Source organism: Emiliania huxleyi (genome assembly GCF_000372725.1).
Source record: "Emiliania huxleyi CCMP1516 chromosome Unknown EMIHUscaffold_120, whole genome shotgun sequence".
NCBI classification, from domain to species: domain Eukaryota; phylum Haptophyta; order Isochrysidales; family Noelaerhabdaceae; genus Emiliania; species Emiliania huxleyi.
The window spans coordinates 270743-287241 of record NW_005201391.1 but is presented as its reverse complement, the minus strand read 5'-3'; the positions used below and the strand labels follow the sequence as shown (position 1 = coordinate 287241).

The 16499-nt window shown below is 67.2% G+C and overlaps 3 protein-coding genes across 3 annotated transcripts; 2 read left to right on the top strand and 1 right to left on the bottom strand.

The window, feature by feature from the left end:
• Positions 1–21: 21 nt before the first annotated feature.
• EMIHUDRAFT_109540 (hypothetical protein) lies at positions 22–5632 on the bottom strand (the record flags this gene model as incomplete). The annotated part of the gene is made up of 3 exons (XM_005790316.1): positions 22–2587; positions 2661–3521; positions 4944–5632. 3 exons carry the CDS (start codon positions 5630–5632, stop codon positions 22–24), a joined length of 4116 nt encoding a protein of 1371 aa, XP_005790373.1.
• A 2540-nt stretch (positions 5633–8172) lies between these two features.
• On the top strand, positions 8173–11051 carry EMIHUDRAFT_224944 (hypothetical protein; the record flags this gene model as incomplete). The annotated part of the gene is made up of 6 exons (XM_005790315.1): positions 8173–8464; positions 9056–9390; positions 9486–10253; positions 10438–10475; positions 10633–10666; positions 11037–11051. The coding sequence occupies 6 exons, from the start codon at positions 8173–8175 to the stop codon at positions 11049–11051; spliced, it is 1482 nt and encodes a 493-aa protein (XP_005790372.1).
• A 607-nt stretch (positions 11052–11658) lies between these two features.
• EMIHUDRAFT_454753 (hypothetical protein) lies at positions 11659–14887 on the top strand (the record flags this gene model as incomplete). Its single annotated transcript, XM_005790314.1, has 6 exons — positions 11659–12222; positions 12378–12632; positions 12702–12763; positions 12839–13380; positions 13438–13754; positions 13932–14887. The coding sequence occupies 6 exons, from the start codon at positions 11659–11661 to the stop codon at positions 14817–14819; spliced, it is 2628 nt and encodes an 875-aa protein (XP_005790371.1). The 3' UTR covers positions 14820–14887.
• Positions 14888–16499: the final 1612 nt, after the last annotated feature.

Genomic DNA, 16499 nt, shown 5'->3' with positions numbered 1-16499 from the left:
GGCTTTGTCTCTCGAGCTGGGCTACGGCCATCGCGGTGCCGGTGGGGGCGGCGAGGGGTCGAAGGGGCATGGGTGCACCTCGATCTCGACAAAATCCACATATCGGCTGCTCCCGGGCATCATGATTGACACGTAGCGCCCGGTTCCGACGCAGTCGACCGTGAGCGACGAGCCAGACGCGTCGGACTGGTCGCCCACATTACAAAGCCTGCCTGTTGTTGCAGGAGTGGTCGGCACCGGACCGTAAGCTGACAACTCCTGCGCCTGGAACCTGCGGCTCGCTCCGGGCAGAATGAAGGTGACGTACTGCGCAGTCCCCACACAGTCGATTGTGAGGGAAGTTCCCGATGACGGAAAGTCGCCAAGGTTGCAGCGGGAGCCAGAGGAAGTCCACGTGGCCGTGTCACTGAGCCAGACCTCGTACGGTCCTGTGATTGTGGCGTCGGTGCCAAAAGTCGATCTGGCATTGAACACGATGTAACCGATGTCGCTCAGCGCGCCGAGGTCGAGTTGAGCAAATGGGTCTGTCTCCGACGTATACGAGCTCCACGAACCCGTGGACCCTGGGCAACCTGATGCGGAGGGGGACGTACAGGAGGTGCTCGTGACGCCGTTGATCAGGTTTCCAGCACCGTGCGTGTAAAATGTGGAGCTCATGGTAGCTGAGGTTGCATCAATTTTGGGGACGTTCAGGTACGAGGCGGTGTCACCGATCCACACCTCAAAAGCGCCCTTAGAGTACCCGGAGCCCGAGCCGAAGGCGTGGGTTGGGTAGAGCGTGACGCTGCCGACGCTCTTCGCCTCTCCGAGGTCAATCTCGGCGAACGGGTTCGCGGTGGCGCTCTGCGCTCCCCAGGAGCCGGTGGCGCCTTGGTTACCGGCTGCGTATTGGGCGCTGCTGTGGACCGTGACGCCGTTGATTAAGTTGCCGGCTCCGAAGATGTAGTATGTCGAGCTCATGGCAGCACCCGTGGCGGTGTACGCCACGTCCGAGGGCGGGCAGCTCGGCGGGAACGGCGGCCAGGAGGGCGGGCTGCGAGGTGGCGACGAGGGCGGTGCAGACGGCGGCGGTAGCGACGGCGGAGGTCCAGACGGCGGCGCGCCAGGCGGTGCCGGTGGGGGCGGTGAGGGGTCGAAGGGGCATGGGTGCACCTCGATCTCGACAAAATCCACATATCGGCTGCTCCCGGGCATGATGATCGTCACGTAACGCCCGGTTCCGACGCAGTCGACCGTGAGCGACGAGCCAGACGCGTCGGACTGGTCGCCCGCCCAGCAGTGCCTTCCGTTGAAGCTGCGGCCGACGTGCGCGTCGAAGGCGGCTCGATCGCTCGCCGCAGTGTTGTCGGTCGTCTCCGAGTCGCCGAGCCAGATCTCGAAGGCGCCCTTAGAGTACCCGGAGCCCGAGCCGAAGGCGTGGGTTGGGTAGAGCGTGACGCTGCCGACGCTCTTCGCCTCTCCGAGGTCAATCTCGGCGAACGGGTTCGCGGTGGCGCTCTGCCCTCCCCAGGAGCCGGTGGCGCCTTGGTTACCGGCTGCGTATTGGGCGCCGCTGTGGACCGTGACGCCGTTGATTAAGTTGCCGGCTCCGAAGATGTAGAATGTCGAGCTCATGGTAGCACCCGTGGCGGTGTACGCCACGTCCGAGGGCGGGCAGCTCGGCGGGAACGGCGGCCAGGAGGGCGGGCTCAGAGGTGGGGTAAGTGGCGGCGGCGCGCCAGGCGGTGCCGGTGGGGGCGGCGAGGGGTCGAAGGGGCATGGGTGCACCTCGATCTCGACAAAATCCACATATCGGCTGCTCCCGGGCATCATGATTGACACGTAGCGCCCGGTTCCGACGCAGCCGACCGTGAGCGACGAGCCAGACGCGTCGGACTGGTCGCCCACATTACAAAGCCTGCCTGTTGTTGCAGGAGTGGTCGGCACCGGACCGTAAGCTGACAACTCCTGCGCCTGGAACCTGCGGCTCGCTCCGGGCAGAATGAAGGTGACGTACTGCGCAGTCCCCACACAGTCGATTGTGAGGGAAGTTCCCGATGACGGAAAGTCGCCAAGGTTGCAGCGGGAGCCAGAGGAAGTCCACGTGGCCGTGTCACTGAGCCAGACCTCGTACGGTCCTGTGATTGTGGCGTCGGTGCCAAAAGTCGATCTGGCATTGAACACGATGTAACCGATGTCGCTCAGCGCGCCGAGGTCGAGTTGAGCAAATGGGTCTGTCTCCGACGTATACGAGCTCCACGAACCCGTGGACCCTGGGCAACCTGATGCGGAGGGGGACGTACAGGAGGTGCTCGTGACGCCGTTGATCAGGTTTCCAGCACCGTGCGTGTAAAATGTGGAGCTCATGGTAGCTGAGGTTGCATCAATTTTGGGGACGTTCAGGTACGAGGCGGTGTCACCGATCCACACCTCAAAAGCGCCCTTAGAGTACCCGGAGCCCGAGCCGAAGGCGTGGGTTGGGTAGAGCGTGACGCTGCCGACGCTCTTCGCCTCTCCGAGGTCAATCTCGGCGAACGGGTTCGCGGTGGCGCTCTGCGCTCCCCAGGAGCCGGTGGCGCCTTGGTTACCGGCTGCGTATTGGGCGCTGCTGTGGACCGTGACGCCGTTGATTAAGTTGCCGGCTCCGAAGATGTAGTATGTCGAGCTCAACGGTCACGTACCGCGCGTACCCGACGCAGTCCAGCACCTCCTCGGCCATGCTCGAGGAGGCACCCGCGTTGCCCTCGGCGCACTGGGTCTGAGGGGTGGTCGTGTCGGACAGCCACACCTCAAAGTAGCCCAGATCCGCCAGGTGAGAGATACCGACGCTACCCACGTATCGCTCCTGCCCGAGGTCGACCTCGACGAAGGGGTTCTGCTCGCTCGTCACGCTTGTCCACGTGCCGGTCTGGCACTTCTTCGGCCCGTTTGCCACTTGAGTCCCCGTCGTTCCGCCGTCGACGCACCACTGGGCCGTAAACACGTAGAAGGTGCTGCTCATTGTCGCACCGACGGCATCGAATGTCACATCCGTCGGTGGGCATGACGGCAGTCGAGGAGGAGGCATCGGGCTCGGCGGCGGCTTCGGCAGCGGTCCGACTGGAGGTGGGAACGGCGGCGGCGGCGGAGACGGGTCGGTCGGACACGGGTGCGTCGCCACCTCGTACAAGTCCAGGTTGCGAGACGCGCCCGGGAGCATCACGGTCACGTACCGCGCGTACCCGACGCAGTCCAGCACCTCCTCGGCCATGCTCGAGGAGGCACCCGCGTTGCCCTCGGCGCACTGAGTCTGAGGGGTGGTCGTGTCGGACAGCCACACCTCAAAGTAGCCCAGATCCGCCAGGTGAGAGATACCGACGCTACCCACGTATCGCTCCTGCCCGAGGTCGACCTCGACGAAGGGGTTCTGCTCGCTCGTCACGCTTGTCCACGTGCCGGTCTGGCACTTCTTCGGCGCGTTTGCCACTTGAGTCCCCGTCGTTCCGCCGTCGACGCACCACTGGGCCGTAAACACGTAGAAGGTGCTGCTTGTCCTCGCCGTGCTGGCCTCAAACGTCACATCCGTCGGTGGGCAAGGAGGAGGCCGTGGTGATGGGGGAGGAGGTAATGGAGCCACTATCGGAGGGTAGGGTGGCGGCGATGGCGGCGGCGTGGGCGCCTTGTCGGGCGGATGCGGCACGGATGAGGGTGGATTCAGCGGCGTGGTGTCCTCCTCTGCGTCGGGTATGCTGTCGCCGTCTGCGTCGGGGTCGACGTTGTCGGTCGCGCCGTCGCTGTCTGCGTCGCTCGTGTTGGACTCCTCTGCGTCGGGGATGCCGTCGCTGTCTGCGTCGCCCGTGCCCTCCTCCGCGTCAGGCGCGCCGTCGCTGTCTGCGTCGCTGGTGTCCTCCTCTGCGTCGGGTATGCTGTCGCCGTCTGCGTCGGGGTCGACGTTGTCGGTCGCGCCGTCGCTGTCTGCGTCGCTCGTGTTGGACTCCTCTGCGTCGGGGATGCCGTCGCTGTCTGCGTCGCCCGTGCCCTCCTCCGCGTCAGGCGCGCCGTCGCTGTCTGCGTCGCTGGTGTCCTCCTCTGCGTCGGGTATGCTGTCGCCGTCTGCGTCGGGGTCGACGTTGTCGGTCGCGCCGTCGCTGTCTGCGTCGCTCGCGTTGGACTCCTCTGCGTCGGGGATGCCGTCGCTGTCTGCGTCGCCCGTGCCCTCCTCCGCGTCAGGCGCGCCGTCGCTGTCTGCGTCGCTGGTGTCCTCCTCTGCGTCGGGTATGCTGTCGCCGTCTGCGTCGGGGTCGACGTTGTCGGTCGCGCCGTCGCTGTCTGCGTCGCTCGTGTTGGACTCCTCTGCGTCGGGGATGCCGTCGCTGTCTGCGTCGCCCGTGCCCTCCTCCGCGTCAGGCGCGCCGTCGCTGTCTGCGTCGCTGGTGTCCTCCTCTGCGTCGGGTATGCTGTCGCCGTCTGCGTCGGGGTCGACGTTGTCGGTCGCGCCGTCGCTGTCTGCGTCGCTCGTGTTGGACTCCTCTGCGTCGGGGATGCCGTCGCTGTCTGCGTCGCCCGTGCCCTCCTCCGCGTCAGGCGCGCCGTCGCTGTCTGCGTCGCTGGTGTCCTCCTCTGCGTCGGGTATGCTGTCGCCGTCTGCGTCGGGGTCGACGTTGTCGGTCGCGCCGTCGCTGTCTGCGTCGCTCGTGTTGGACTCCTCTGCGTCGGGGATGCCGTCGCTGTCTGCGTCGCCCGTGCCCTCCTCCGCGTCAGGCGCGCCGTCGCTGTCGCTGTCTGCCTGGGGTGGTGGAGGTGCGCAGGGCGGCGCCTGTTCCGATAGACGCCTGTCGTGCGAAATCGTCGCTTGTCCCACTGCTTCAGTTGCCGCGGCTTCTAGGGCCAAGTCCGTGCCGTTGCTTGCGAGGCTGGGGGTCAGTGGCTCTGCTTCGAATCGGGAAAATGCAAAGTCGACCGCGTGCGCGAACGGCACTTCGTACATGGCCGCCTCCCCCTCTATCGCGCCCTCAGCCATTGCCTGCGTCGTGAAGTGGCCCTCGGCAGGGTACTCGTCGACGCGGCCCCGTCGCGGCGCGGAGGAGCAGAAGCTCTGGCCGACAATGCCATGCGGCAGAGAGCGAGCCTCCCCGCGAGCGGCGCTGAAGCTGATGTCGAGGCGGTGCGTGGGTCCTGCGACTCGGTCGTAGACGTGGTTGCCCCTGATGTCAATAGTCCAGCCCCCTTTCACGAACGTGGCACTGAAGTACCGCATGCGAATGGACAGCCCGAGGCAGGCCTTGGAACCCCGCCTGCCAATCTTGAAAGACGTCTGGGCGCAGGCCCCGGTGATCACCTGCCAACCCCAGCTGTCCTCTCTCAGCTCACGCGCCCAGAAGGATGCATTGACAAAGGCAAACTTGGAACCTGCCGCGCGTGCCACAACGTGAGCTTCGGTGATGAAGGACCCGTGCACGACCAGACGGCCTCCATTCATCCGAAAGACGGCATCCTCTGTCTTGATGTTGACCGCTAGGCCAGGCGCCGAGAGGAAGGAGTAAGTGCGGCCGTGCTCGCCGCGAAAGTCTGCGCGGCCGCCATGAGCGAAGTGAAGATGCGGGTCGCGATCCACACTAGACACAGGGGCGCAGGGGTCGAGCCCCGGCAGCGGCACGAGCAGACACGCTAGCATATCTGATAGAGCTCTACAGATCGAACGCCGAAAAAGCGGCGTGCCGGGGCCGGGTTTATCCCTCATTTCTCCATACTAAAAGTACAACGGTAACGAAGGATTTTACGCAGTATGACTGGTAGCTCTTCCTCGGAGGGTGGTCCGCTGGGTGTCAAAAGGGGTCTTTGGGGGGGTCAGGAATATACACCGCCCGCGCCTGCCTGCGGGCGGACACTCACACACAGCTCATCATAGCCCACACTTGGTGCAAACAGGAAATAAATAAGGGGGGGCTGGCTGGGTGGGTCGCTGCTCCCGTTCTACTCGAGTAGGCCTTTCATTTCACAACACAAACATTGTGCGAGGCGTGAACCGCGCCATTCGCTCTCACCTGGCAACCCTGTCTGCACGTCTCGCGCGCGCGTGAACAGGGCCGGGTCCGCAACGCCCACGGGGCGAATGCGATTGCCTGGCCCTATCGCCAAACGGCTCTGCTCCTCCTCTTGTCTGGCGGCAATCGCAAACTGCGGCACAGGCCGCGTTGGCGCAGAGGAGGCGGCAAGCCTCAACGCGCCTACCCGTTGCATACCGCCGGATCGGGCGAAGACTAAGTCTGCAGGCGTCGGCCCCGGCTGCTGCGAGGGCCCTCCCGGTGAGGTGTCCGTCCATCTTATGTGCAGTGCCAGTGGGGCTACAACTGTAGCGCGTCGGCAGGATCGAGGATCCCCAAAACCGTCGTAAACCCCCCCAAATTGAATTCGACCGCGCAAAGCTGTCCCCCCCCCCCCCCCCCGCAAACTTTAAACCACCATAAACATCATTGTGCAGGGGCTCCAGGCCCCAAATGACGTGTGAGTGTTAGATTTGTTTGGTATTGCTAAAAATCTCTCTCTCTTCATTTCGGGGGGGGGGGGTCTTGGGCGGCCGACGGCCTCGTAATCTTACTTACTATCTTTATTTTTGACATGCTCACTCGACATACTCACGTCTGAAAGAAAGGAAGGAAAACAAATGTAGGACCCGCCTGGCCGTATTTCTCCTTCCTCTGTCGGCTTAGTACGGTTGGTCAGCGCGTCTCCGTCTGACCTTCATCGCCGGCAGCGACCAGATCTGCCACTCTGTGCCCCTCCGGCGGGCAGTCTTCACGTCGAATGTTGATCCTCGGCCGGGCTGTGCTCTGTTTCGCACTGCTGCAGCTCGGCTGCGGGGCAGCGGCGATCTGCAATGGGTTCTGCAGCGCAAAACCGCAGCCTTGGAAAACCCGATGCGGATGGAGTGGTTGCGGTGGGTGCTCTCAGTGCACTACCCCTCCTCCATCGTCTTCTTCAGAAGCGGTCGAGGAGGCGCCGCCGGCCAACGGCGACTGCAGAGGTTACTGCGCCACCCATACCCTTGGCTTCCCGAAGCTGTGCGGTCGGGACGCCTGCAAGGGCTGTGGGCAGTGCTCCGGCCCCGCGCCGTCTCTCTCCCCCACAGAGGGCGAGTGCAGAGGCTACTGCGCCACCCATACCCTTGGCTTCCCGAAGCTGTGCGGTCGGGACGCCTGCAAGGGCTGTGGGCAGTGCTCCGGCCCCGCGCCGTCCCCCTCCCCCACGCCCGCCCCGGCGACAGAGGGCGAGTGCAGAGGCTACTGCGCCACCCATACCCTTGGCTTCCCGAAGCTGTGCGGTCGGGACGCCTGCAAGGGCTGTGGGCAGTGCTCCGGCCCCGCGCCGTCCCCCTCCCCCACGCCCGCTCCGGCGACAGAGGGCGAGTGCAGAGGCTACTGCGCCACCCATACCCTTGGCTTCCCGAAGCTGTGCGGTCGGGACGCCTGCAAGGGCTGTGGGCAGTGCTCCGGCCCCGCGCCGTCTCTCTCCCCCACAGAGGGCGAGTGCAGAGGCTACTGCGCCACCCATACCCTTGGCTTCCCGAAGCTGTGCGGTCGGGACGCCTGCAAGGGCTGTGGGCAGTGCTCCGGCCCCGCGCCGTCTCCCTCCCCCACAGAGGGCGAGTGCAGAGGCTACTGCGCCACCCATACCCTTGGCTTCCCGAAGCTGTGCGGTCGGGACGCCTGCAAGGGCTGTGGACAGTGCTCCGGCCCGCCGCCCTCGCTGCCGCCGTTATTGTTACTTGGGACCATCTCGCCTCCACCGTCTTCGCCGCCTCGGCACCCTCCACCGCCACCCTCGCCGCATTTTCCTCCCCCGCTGCCCCTTCTGCCGCCCCCTCCACCCTCACCGCCGCCGCCGCCACCGCCGCCACCGCCGCCACCACCCTCATCGCCGCCACCGCATCCATCATCGCCAGCACCCGCACCACCGCTGCCGCACCTTCCCCCCCCACTGCCCCTTCTGCCGCCCCCTCCACCCTCACTGCCGCCGCCTCCACCCTCACCGCCGCCGCCGCCACCGCCGCCACCGCCGCCACCGCCCTCATCGCCGCCGCCGATTCCATCGTCGCCAGCACCCGCACCACCGCTGCCGCACCTTCCCCCCCCACTGCCCCTTATGCCGCCGCCTCCACCCTCACCGATACAGCCACCATCGCCAGCGCCGGCGCCACCGCCGCCAGCTTCTTGCATGGCGTTCTGCGCCCGCAAGACCCAACCCTGGCCGGATCTGTGCTCGTGGTCGGGCTGCGGCGCTTGCACCGAATGCTTCCCACGGCCCCCACCGCTACCTCCCGCCTCTCCGCTCCCGCTGCCACCACCAACGCCGGCATTGACCGCGGGCTGCGGCAACTCCATCTCGTCGGGAGCCACCCTCTACTGCGCAGACGACCCCCACCTCTTTAACGACTTTGAGCCGGGGAAGGGCTGCGTCGAGCTCTGTGAGCAGACTCCGGCCTGCATGTTCGTCTCGCTGTGGAATGGTGGCTGGTGTCGCCTCACGCCATCTTGCTCGAAGTTGCGCGACACTGGCCATAAGGCCAAAGTCACTGTGAACGCTTGCACAGCGTCACCACCACCGCCGCAACCTCCGCCCTCTCTTCCCCTACCTCCACAACCACCCCCACTGCCCTCCTCCCCTCCGCCATCGCCGCCCCCGCCCCCACTCCCTTCCTCCCCTCCGCCGCCCCCGCAACCGCCACCCGTGCCTTCCTCCCCCCCACCTACTCCACCCCCGCCCACTCCACCGCCGCCTGCTCCGCCCCCGCCGCCCCCGCCCCCACTGCCCTCCTCCCCTCCGCCCCCACCGCAACCGCCACCCGTGCCTTCCTTCCCCCCACCTACTCCACCCCCGCCCACTCCACCGCCGCCTGCTCCGCCCCCGCCGCCATCGCCTCCGCTACCCCCATTGCCACCGCCCCCACCGCCACCGCCACCGCTGCCTCCCTCCGCCCCACCCTCGCCACCAACTCCACCGCTGCCCTCATCCCCACCGCCCCCACCGCCGCCCCCACCGCTGCCTCCTTCTGCTCCGCCCTTGCCCCCACCGCTATCACCACCTTCCGGGCCGCCAGTCTTCGACTGGTCTGCGCCGCTCAAGAACGGCATCAACCTCGATGTGGCGACACCGAGCAGCGGCGTCTGGTTCAAGTGGCAGTACGATAAGTCGCAAATGCAGGCAATCGCAGAGGCGGGCTTCGAGTCGGTGCGCATCTTCATGCCCTTTTCATCAAAGATGGAGGAGAAGCAAAAGCAGATCGAGGACGCGCTGGACGCCGGGCTTTCCATTGTCGTGTGCATGTGGGGCGAATGGGGCTGGTCGTGGAACGTGACAAAAGGCGTCTGCGAGATCTCCAACGGACGGCGCAATCGCGGTGAAGGCTGGGGTGCGCTGGCCCGCGCATGGAAGGTGTATCCTCAGACCGGCGCGCGGTACAACACCGCACGTACCTGCCGCGTGACCACCATCGACCCACACTGAACCCGCGCACCCTGCATGCGCAGGGCTTCTCCAAACGATTGGTCTTTGAGGTACTCAACGAGCCCAAAGGCATTGGCTTCCCCACTACCAACACGGGCAACGCCAACGCGATGCGGCTGTGCAATGCGGCGGTGCAGGCAATCCGCAGCGCTGACCCAGACCGCCCGATTCTAGTCGGCAGCCCTGGGCTTAACGACGCCGAGTTCCTCGAGTACGTGACGGCACAGTTCCTCCCGTACACCTTTGGCAGTGGCGGAAGCTTCTACAACGACCCGAATGTGGGCGTGGCGTTCCACTTTTACGAGCCGAGGCACCCATCGATAGTCCCCGGCCTTCCCACAGCGCAGCAGACCACCTTCGCGATGTGGGACGGTGACCTCGTCCTTGATGGCCCCGAAACGGAGTGGCGGGATGGGCTCAAGGTGTGGCAGGCGCCGATCAAGTTGCAGTTCGACTTCGTGGACGCCTGGCGCAAACGGAGCGGCCACGGTGACATCCCCGTCGTGACCACCGAGTGGGGCTGCTGGATGTTTGAGAGCCGGAGCAAGGGCGGCGACCTCCGCGTGTGGCTAAACTATACGCACGGGCTGTTCGCCAAGCACGACGTTGGCCAGATGTGGTACGTGGGAGTCATGTCCAACCAGTACGCCTACACCATCTTCGACTCGGAGACCGGCTGGGACGCGACCGTGCTCCCCAAGCTGACCGGCAAGCAGCCGCCGACGAGCTGGCCGCACATCAACCAGGTGCTCAACGGAGAATTCCTGAGCCATTCGTCCGATGTGACGAAGGTGCACCCGTGGGTCTCCACTAGCCCCACACAATGAAATCCGTCGGCGGTGCTCTTCTGAGCAACTGCAGCTGTGACGGAATCTCTCTGCTTGCTCTGCCACACCCTACCCCCCTACATGCGCCAGATGAGCTTTTTTCTCCTGCGCTGTCCTCACCCAGTGCTCCCTGTGGCCCTGCGTGCAGGACCTGCATTCGCCAACCTCGTCGCCACACATTTCAAGGTGCAGCTCGCACTGCATCCGTCTCTGCACAAGACCCACAAGCTGCTACGTCACTCTTGTGCTATGAACACAAATAATCGTGCTCCTAGCCACCGGTGGCCTACAACCCAATTGCATAGGTGTGCCCCAAGCACCCATCCCCTCCCATGACTGCTAGGCGCTTGTCGGCCTTTCCCCTCAACGCAGCCCTGGTCTGGCCGATTCTTTTGCGGAATCTCCTCGTATCTCCCCGTATCTCCCCGTATCTCCCCGTATCTCCGGTATCCCGCCATATGCCGCCGCCATATCCCGCCATATCCTGAGTTCGCCAATACGCGCCCCCAATGTAGCAGGTGCGTACTACCGGCTGGACCTTGTGCGACGACTTCAACGAGTTTAACAAGGCAGCCTCCCGCTTCAGGACAGCCTTTCGCTTCAGGACAGCCTTTCCCCGCAACGCCCCACAATGCCCTTGGGGGTGCGTACCGCCCAGGTCGCGTTCCGCCTGCACACTAGCAGGATGGCTGTGTGCCATCCTGCGCTGGCTGTGTACTACCCTCCAGTTGTGTACTGCCCTCTGAGGGTGCGTACTACTGAGGGTGCGTACCGCTGTGCATGGCTGTGGACCGTCCTGCACTGGCTGTGTACTGCCCTTGACGGCTGTGTCATGAGATTCCTGGAGAGATCTTTGAGATGGCCCCTCCACCTACCTAGAACCAAAGCCTGACCCCTCCCCCCCCACCCCCACCCCCACCCCCACAGTGAGCAACTCAACATGCTGTACCTCCCTGCCTTTGGGCGCTGACACTTTTCGATACCTGCTCTGGCCGATTTTTTTCGCGGTATCCGCGGCGGGATATGGCGGGATGCCGGGAGATACCGGGGGATACCGCGGGATTCCCGGAGATACGGGAAGATGCGAGAAGATGTGGGGAGATGCCAGAAGATGTGGATCCGGACATGGGCGGCGCGACCACTGCTCCGCTCCAAAGGCCAGAGACCAGAGGTCAGTGCAGGTGGCCGCGCCGCCCCGCCCCTGCGTCGCCCGCCGCCGCGCCGCGCCGCCGTGCCGTTCTTAACGGAGTCGCTTAGGCGGCTCCGGCGGTGAGCCGGTGAGTGTGCCAGTCCGCGCCAGTCCGCGCCCTTGTCGTGCCAGTGTGCTGTGAGAGGGCTTTTAAGAATTCTTTTGGCGGCAAGGCTGTGAATGGTCAGGCCGTCGGGCTCTGTCCTCGCCTACCTCCCGGAGCCGCCCGGCTGGCGAGCCCACCCTCCCGGGCGACTTCCCGTTGATGCGGCCGACCCCTGCTGGTCCCTCGACCCCGCGCCGGCTGTCGTCGGCTCGCGGCCGCTCGCCATCGTCGAGGTCGTCGACTACGATCTCTTTGTGCTGGGCACCTCTCGTGTGATCACGCTCGACCCGCTCGGCGTGCTCGAGGAGCGGCTGGGCGACGAGGCAGTGCGGCGTGTGCAGCGCGCGCTGCGAGAGTCGCGCACGTACCCCTCACTATCCTCTGCGGGCGACGCGCTCCACATCGCAATCTTTGGCGAGCCCGGCCCGACCCAGTGGCTGTTTGAGGCGATTGTGACGCCGCACGTGTACGCGTCGCCCACGTTGTGGGACACGCGGCTGCTCGGCCGGAGGAAAATGCTCGGAACGTACCGTGACCGGGAGTTCGAGCTCGACACCTCGCCCGACCTCGCCTGCTGCAACATGGACGTGCTGCACCCCGTCTCGCGCCCGCCGTCCGACGCCCGCAGGCACTGGACGGTGCGGATCTGCCAGATCACGCCCCTCGTCCGGCGGGGGCTGACCGACCGCGAGGCCAAGGCCATGCTGCAGCGGCTCCTCGACCAGGCACGCCGCCGCCGTCACACACACCCTTTGCCCCGCCTCTCTCCGGTGAGGCGTGCCGGCCGCCTCAGGAAGCTCGGGACCCGAGCAGGCTCGTCCTGGGCGCGAAGCGGAGGGGCCGCGGCGGCGCAAAGGTGTCACAGCTCGGCGGCGACGCACGACCCGAGCGCGACCACGGCTGCGTCGCTCCGCCCCCCTCCCGCGAGCGCGCGGTTGGTGGCGGCAGAGGCGGGGCACAGGGAGGGAGCGACGACCCGAACCTGCTGCGGGTCCTCGAGCTCCTCGAGCGGCGGGACGCGCTCCGCTCGCGGCGCGAGTGGGCGGAGGTGTGTTGCGTGGGAGCCGGCCATGCCGGCGTCCATGACACTTCCACGACACGTCCTCCCCCTTCACAGGCGGACCGGGTCAAGGAGGAGCTCGTCGCCCTCCACGTGCGGCTGGACGACGGCAACAAGAGGTGGAGCATCAGGCCGCCCGGCGGAGGCGGCGGAGGCGGTGGCGGCAGCCCGCCACCCTCCGGAGGAGCCCCGAGCCTCCGCCGCGACGCACGGCCCGAGCGCGCCAAGCGGCGCAAGCACCCGCTGCGCATCGCCAAGGTGCGGGCGGGCCACCTGGTGTTTCTGTACCCCGAGCGGCTGCCCGCGGGGGCGAGCCCGCACCAGCCGCACCTCGTCCTCGAGGAGACGTGGCCCATCCGGGGGGAGCGCGGCGGCAACGCGCCCCGCCACCTCCGCCTCCAGCCCCAAACCGCCTCCACCCAACCGTCGGGCGAGCCCTTCCTCCTCGAGGAGGGGGCGGTGAGCGCCCTGTACACCGGCTTCCGCGCCGCGTGGCTGGCGGTGGAGGCGGCGGGGGACGCGGCGCTGCGTGAGACCCTCCTCCGCGCCCTCTCGTGGTACTGCGACGAGAACGCGTGGCGGCCGCCCGCGGAGAGCATCCGCCAGATAATCCACTCGGGCGCGGTCAGCAAGGAGCAGGCGCTCGAGCTCGCGGCCGAGGTGCGGGCGCTGACGGGCGGGGGCGGCGAGGGCTACGCGAGCGGGGGCGAGGGGTCGGCAGGCGCGCGTCCATCCGGTTCGTGTGCAGGCACCCGCCGCTTTCGCTGACAGCCACGCTCACTGCCCCCTGCAGGAGCCGCTGCCCGACCCGCCGCCGCGGCGCCATCGGCTGAGGTCCAGGGAGCCTTTGAGGCGGGCGACGTGGTGTGGCTGCGCTCGGAGCTAACCCCGCGCGCCATGCTCGTCCTCGGCCACACCGCGTGGGAGGGCGGCGGCGCGAAGAGCTGGTTGCGGCTCAAGGCGCTGCCGACCGCTGAGGGGGGCAGTTCCGACGGCGCGCTGCCTCGCCTCCCCGAGCCGGAGGAGCTGACGGCGGACGAGGCCGGGCCGGTGGAGCACGTGGTGCCGTTTGCGCAGCTGCTCGGCACGGAGTGGAGCCGACCACAGCGGGTGCCCAGCGACGCCGGGGAGGGCGGGGACTCACCTCGGGGCTGTGGCAGCTCAGGGGGGCGGAGCTGCGTTACCAGCCAGCGTGAGGCAAAGGCAGCGGCGGCGGCGCAGGGAGGGGTGGGGGCGGAGGAGGGGGCCGAGGGAGCGGGCGGTGGGTTGGTTGGCTCCTCCGCGAAGGCGCAGCGGCCGTCGAGCGCTCCACCCTTCCCTGACCACGTCGACCACGCCGAGCTGCGGCGGGCGCTCGAGGACGCCTTCCGCAGCCACTTCCGCGCCGACGTCGAGAGGGACGAGGTCGGGCTTGGGGCGCTTCAGGCGGAGGGCATCAGCATCACGCCCGACGAGTACGAGGCGGGCGCCGAGTGGCGGTGCGCGTGCGCGCTCGCGACGCACGGCGCGCTCGTGCGGCTCGGGTACGCGACGCGCCGCGGGGCGCTGCTCCACTTTGCGGCGGCCGCGCTCCGGGGCGAGTGGAGCCGCGCAGTGCCCGCGGAAGCGGAGGCGCGGCTGGGGGAGGGGAGAGTGGCGCGAGGGGAGGCGACCACGTGCTCTCCGACCGGCGACGGCCCTGCGGCGTCGCGGGGAGACCGCCCGCCACCTTGCGACGAGGGAGCGGCGGCGCGGCTGCGCGACGAGGAGCCGGCTGGGTGCATCCCGCACGGCGTGGTGCTGCACAGCGGCGGCGCGGCAGGCAGCGGCGGCTCGTTCGTTACCGCCCCGACAGCAGCGACGGTCGGCAACGACAGTCCGCACGTGGGGCCGGGCTCCAAGCGCAAGCGGGCGGCGGACGCGGACACGGAGGTCGCGCGCCATTGCCGCGCGGAGCGCAGGCAGCGCGAGGCTGCTGCGCCGGGTGAGGTGGTGGTCCCGGCGTCACACCGCGCCGCGGTGCTGGAGGGTCTCCGCCGCGTGCTAGTCAAGGAGGGGGGGGACCCGGAGGAGTGGTGGGAGAGGAATGGAGCGGGAGGGCCGTTCCCGTTTGAGGCGGACCTCCCGTCCTTGCGCGGGTTGCGCGGGGGCGAGCTGTACCGAGAGGAGGGAAAGGCGACTAGCCGGAGTCCCTAGAGCCGCGCGGGTGCCTCGGGACCGATCGGACACGCACAAATCTCCCTTGGTTAGTATTGACTGATCAGAAGGGCCCCCGCTTCAGCCTTCACACAAGGGGACCGACTCGTGAGGGTGAGTCTGAGACTGAGTACTGAGAGCTGAGACGCACAACAATCCCTTTTTAGAGCGAGAGATAAAACAAAAACGATGAATGGCTCTTGAGCACGCGCTTGGTACCCGGCAAGAGCCCCAAGGGGCGTGAGAGGGTCAGAGAGAGCGAAGCTCGAGGGCTCCTCACTACGTGCCTCCCCGTCTTTGTAGCCTGGCGTTTGTGCCCCGTTTGTGCCGCGTCCCGTGCCCCCGAGTTCATTTCATACAAAGCTCGAGGGCTCGAGGGGGAAAAAACCGCGAGTTCGCCCGTGCAGAAAGTGGCCAGATCGCTGGACGCTGGCTGGACGTGGGCCGCGTGAAAGGAGATGGGCGAAGGCGACTCCCGCGACGATGAACTGGCGCGCGCCTCGGGCTTCCCTCCACCCCCGCGCGCGCCGCGCTCCTCAGCCGCGCCCCGCTGTGCACAGGTCACACCGAAGCTCTGCGAAAGTGTGGTACACGCCCGACACCAACAGGTCGGCGTCCTAGTTGGTCTTGGGCACCCCGAGGAGGCGGCCGCGTGGAGCGCGGCGCTCCACGAGATTGCGCGCGCAGTCGAGCTCTTGGAACCTTACGGGGCGCGGACCGGCATCACACCGGCCTTCCGCAAGTATGCGGCCCGAAACCACCCAGACAAGGGCGGTGACGCGGAGGACTTCAAGCTGGTGCAGGGCATGCTGCGCGTCCTCGAGCTCCCCACCTTCGACTGGCTCCTCTTCGGCATCCACGGGGCGGTGGCGGTCTTCTCCTTTGCCGTCCGCGCTGGACTACTCGAGAAGTGGTGTGGAGAGGCGGGGGTCGAGGCGGCCGCGAGCAGTGAGCCGGCAACTCACGCCCTGGTGGCGCTGCCCGACAACAGCGTGGAGTGCTGGGAGCTGCACGACCTCGAGATTGTGACAGCCCCGCTCGACACCAGCCTCACATGCTTTGGGTGCCTGCCATCCACGCGGTCGCCCCCATGTTTCCCGAAGAGCCTGGACTTCCAGCCTCAAAGCTTTGAGGCCCAAACTCTCCTCCCGCGCGCCACCCGCCGCGCGCGACCCGCGCGCGACCCGTGCGCCACCACCCGCGCGGCACACCCGCGCGCCACCCGCCCTCACCGCCGCGCGCTTGCCCGACTCAGGATCCCGTCCCGGACGACACCAAGGGCGAGGAGGCGCGGCCCTCCCACAGCGCCGCTCCCCACCCCTAGCACTGCGCGTACATATACCGCGCCTGCCCGCCCGTCTCCCCGCAGCAGTCCGCCGAGACCACCGGCGGCGTCGTCGTCCGCACCGAGCAGCAGCAGCACCAGCAAGAGCAGCATCCCGAGGCGCACACGTCGGGCTGCTCACGCTCGGCCCCCCCCACAAACGGAGTGTGCGCCTGCTCGGGCCCTCTGGCTCCGGCAAGACACACCTGATGAGGGCGGGGGCGGAGCTGCTCGTTCGGCCCTTTGTGCGAGCGGACGCGACTCGCTTCTCGACGACAGGATACATTGGCGCAGACGCGGAGGAAACTGTGCCCCAGCTGCTGCCTGCTGCTAGTGGCGATCTCGCTCTGGCGGAG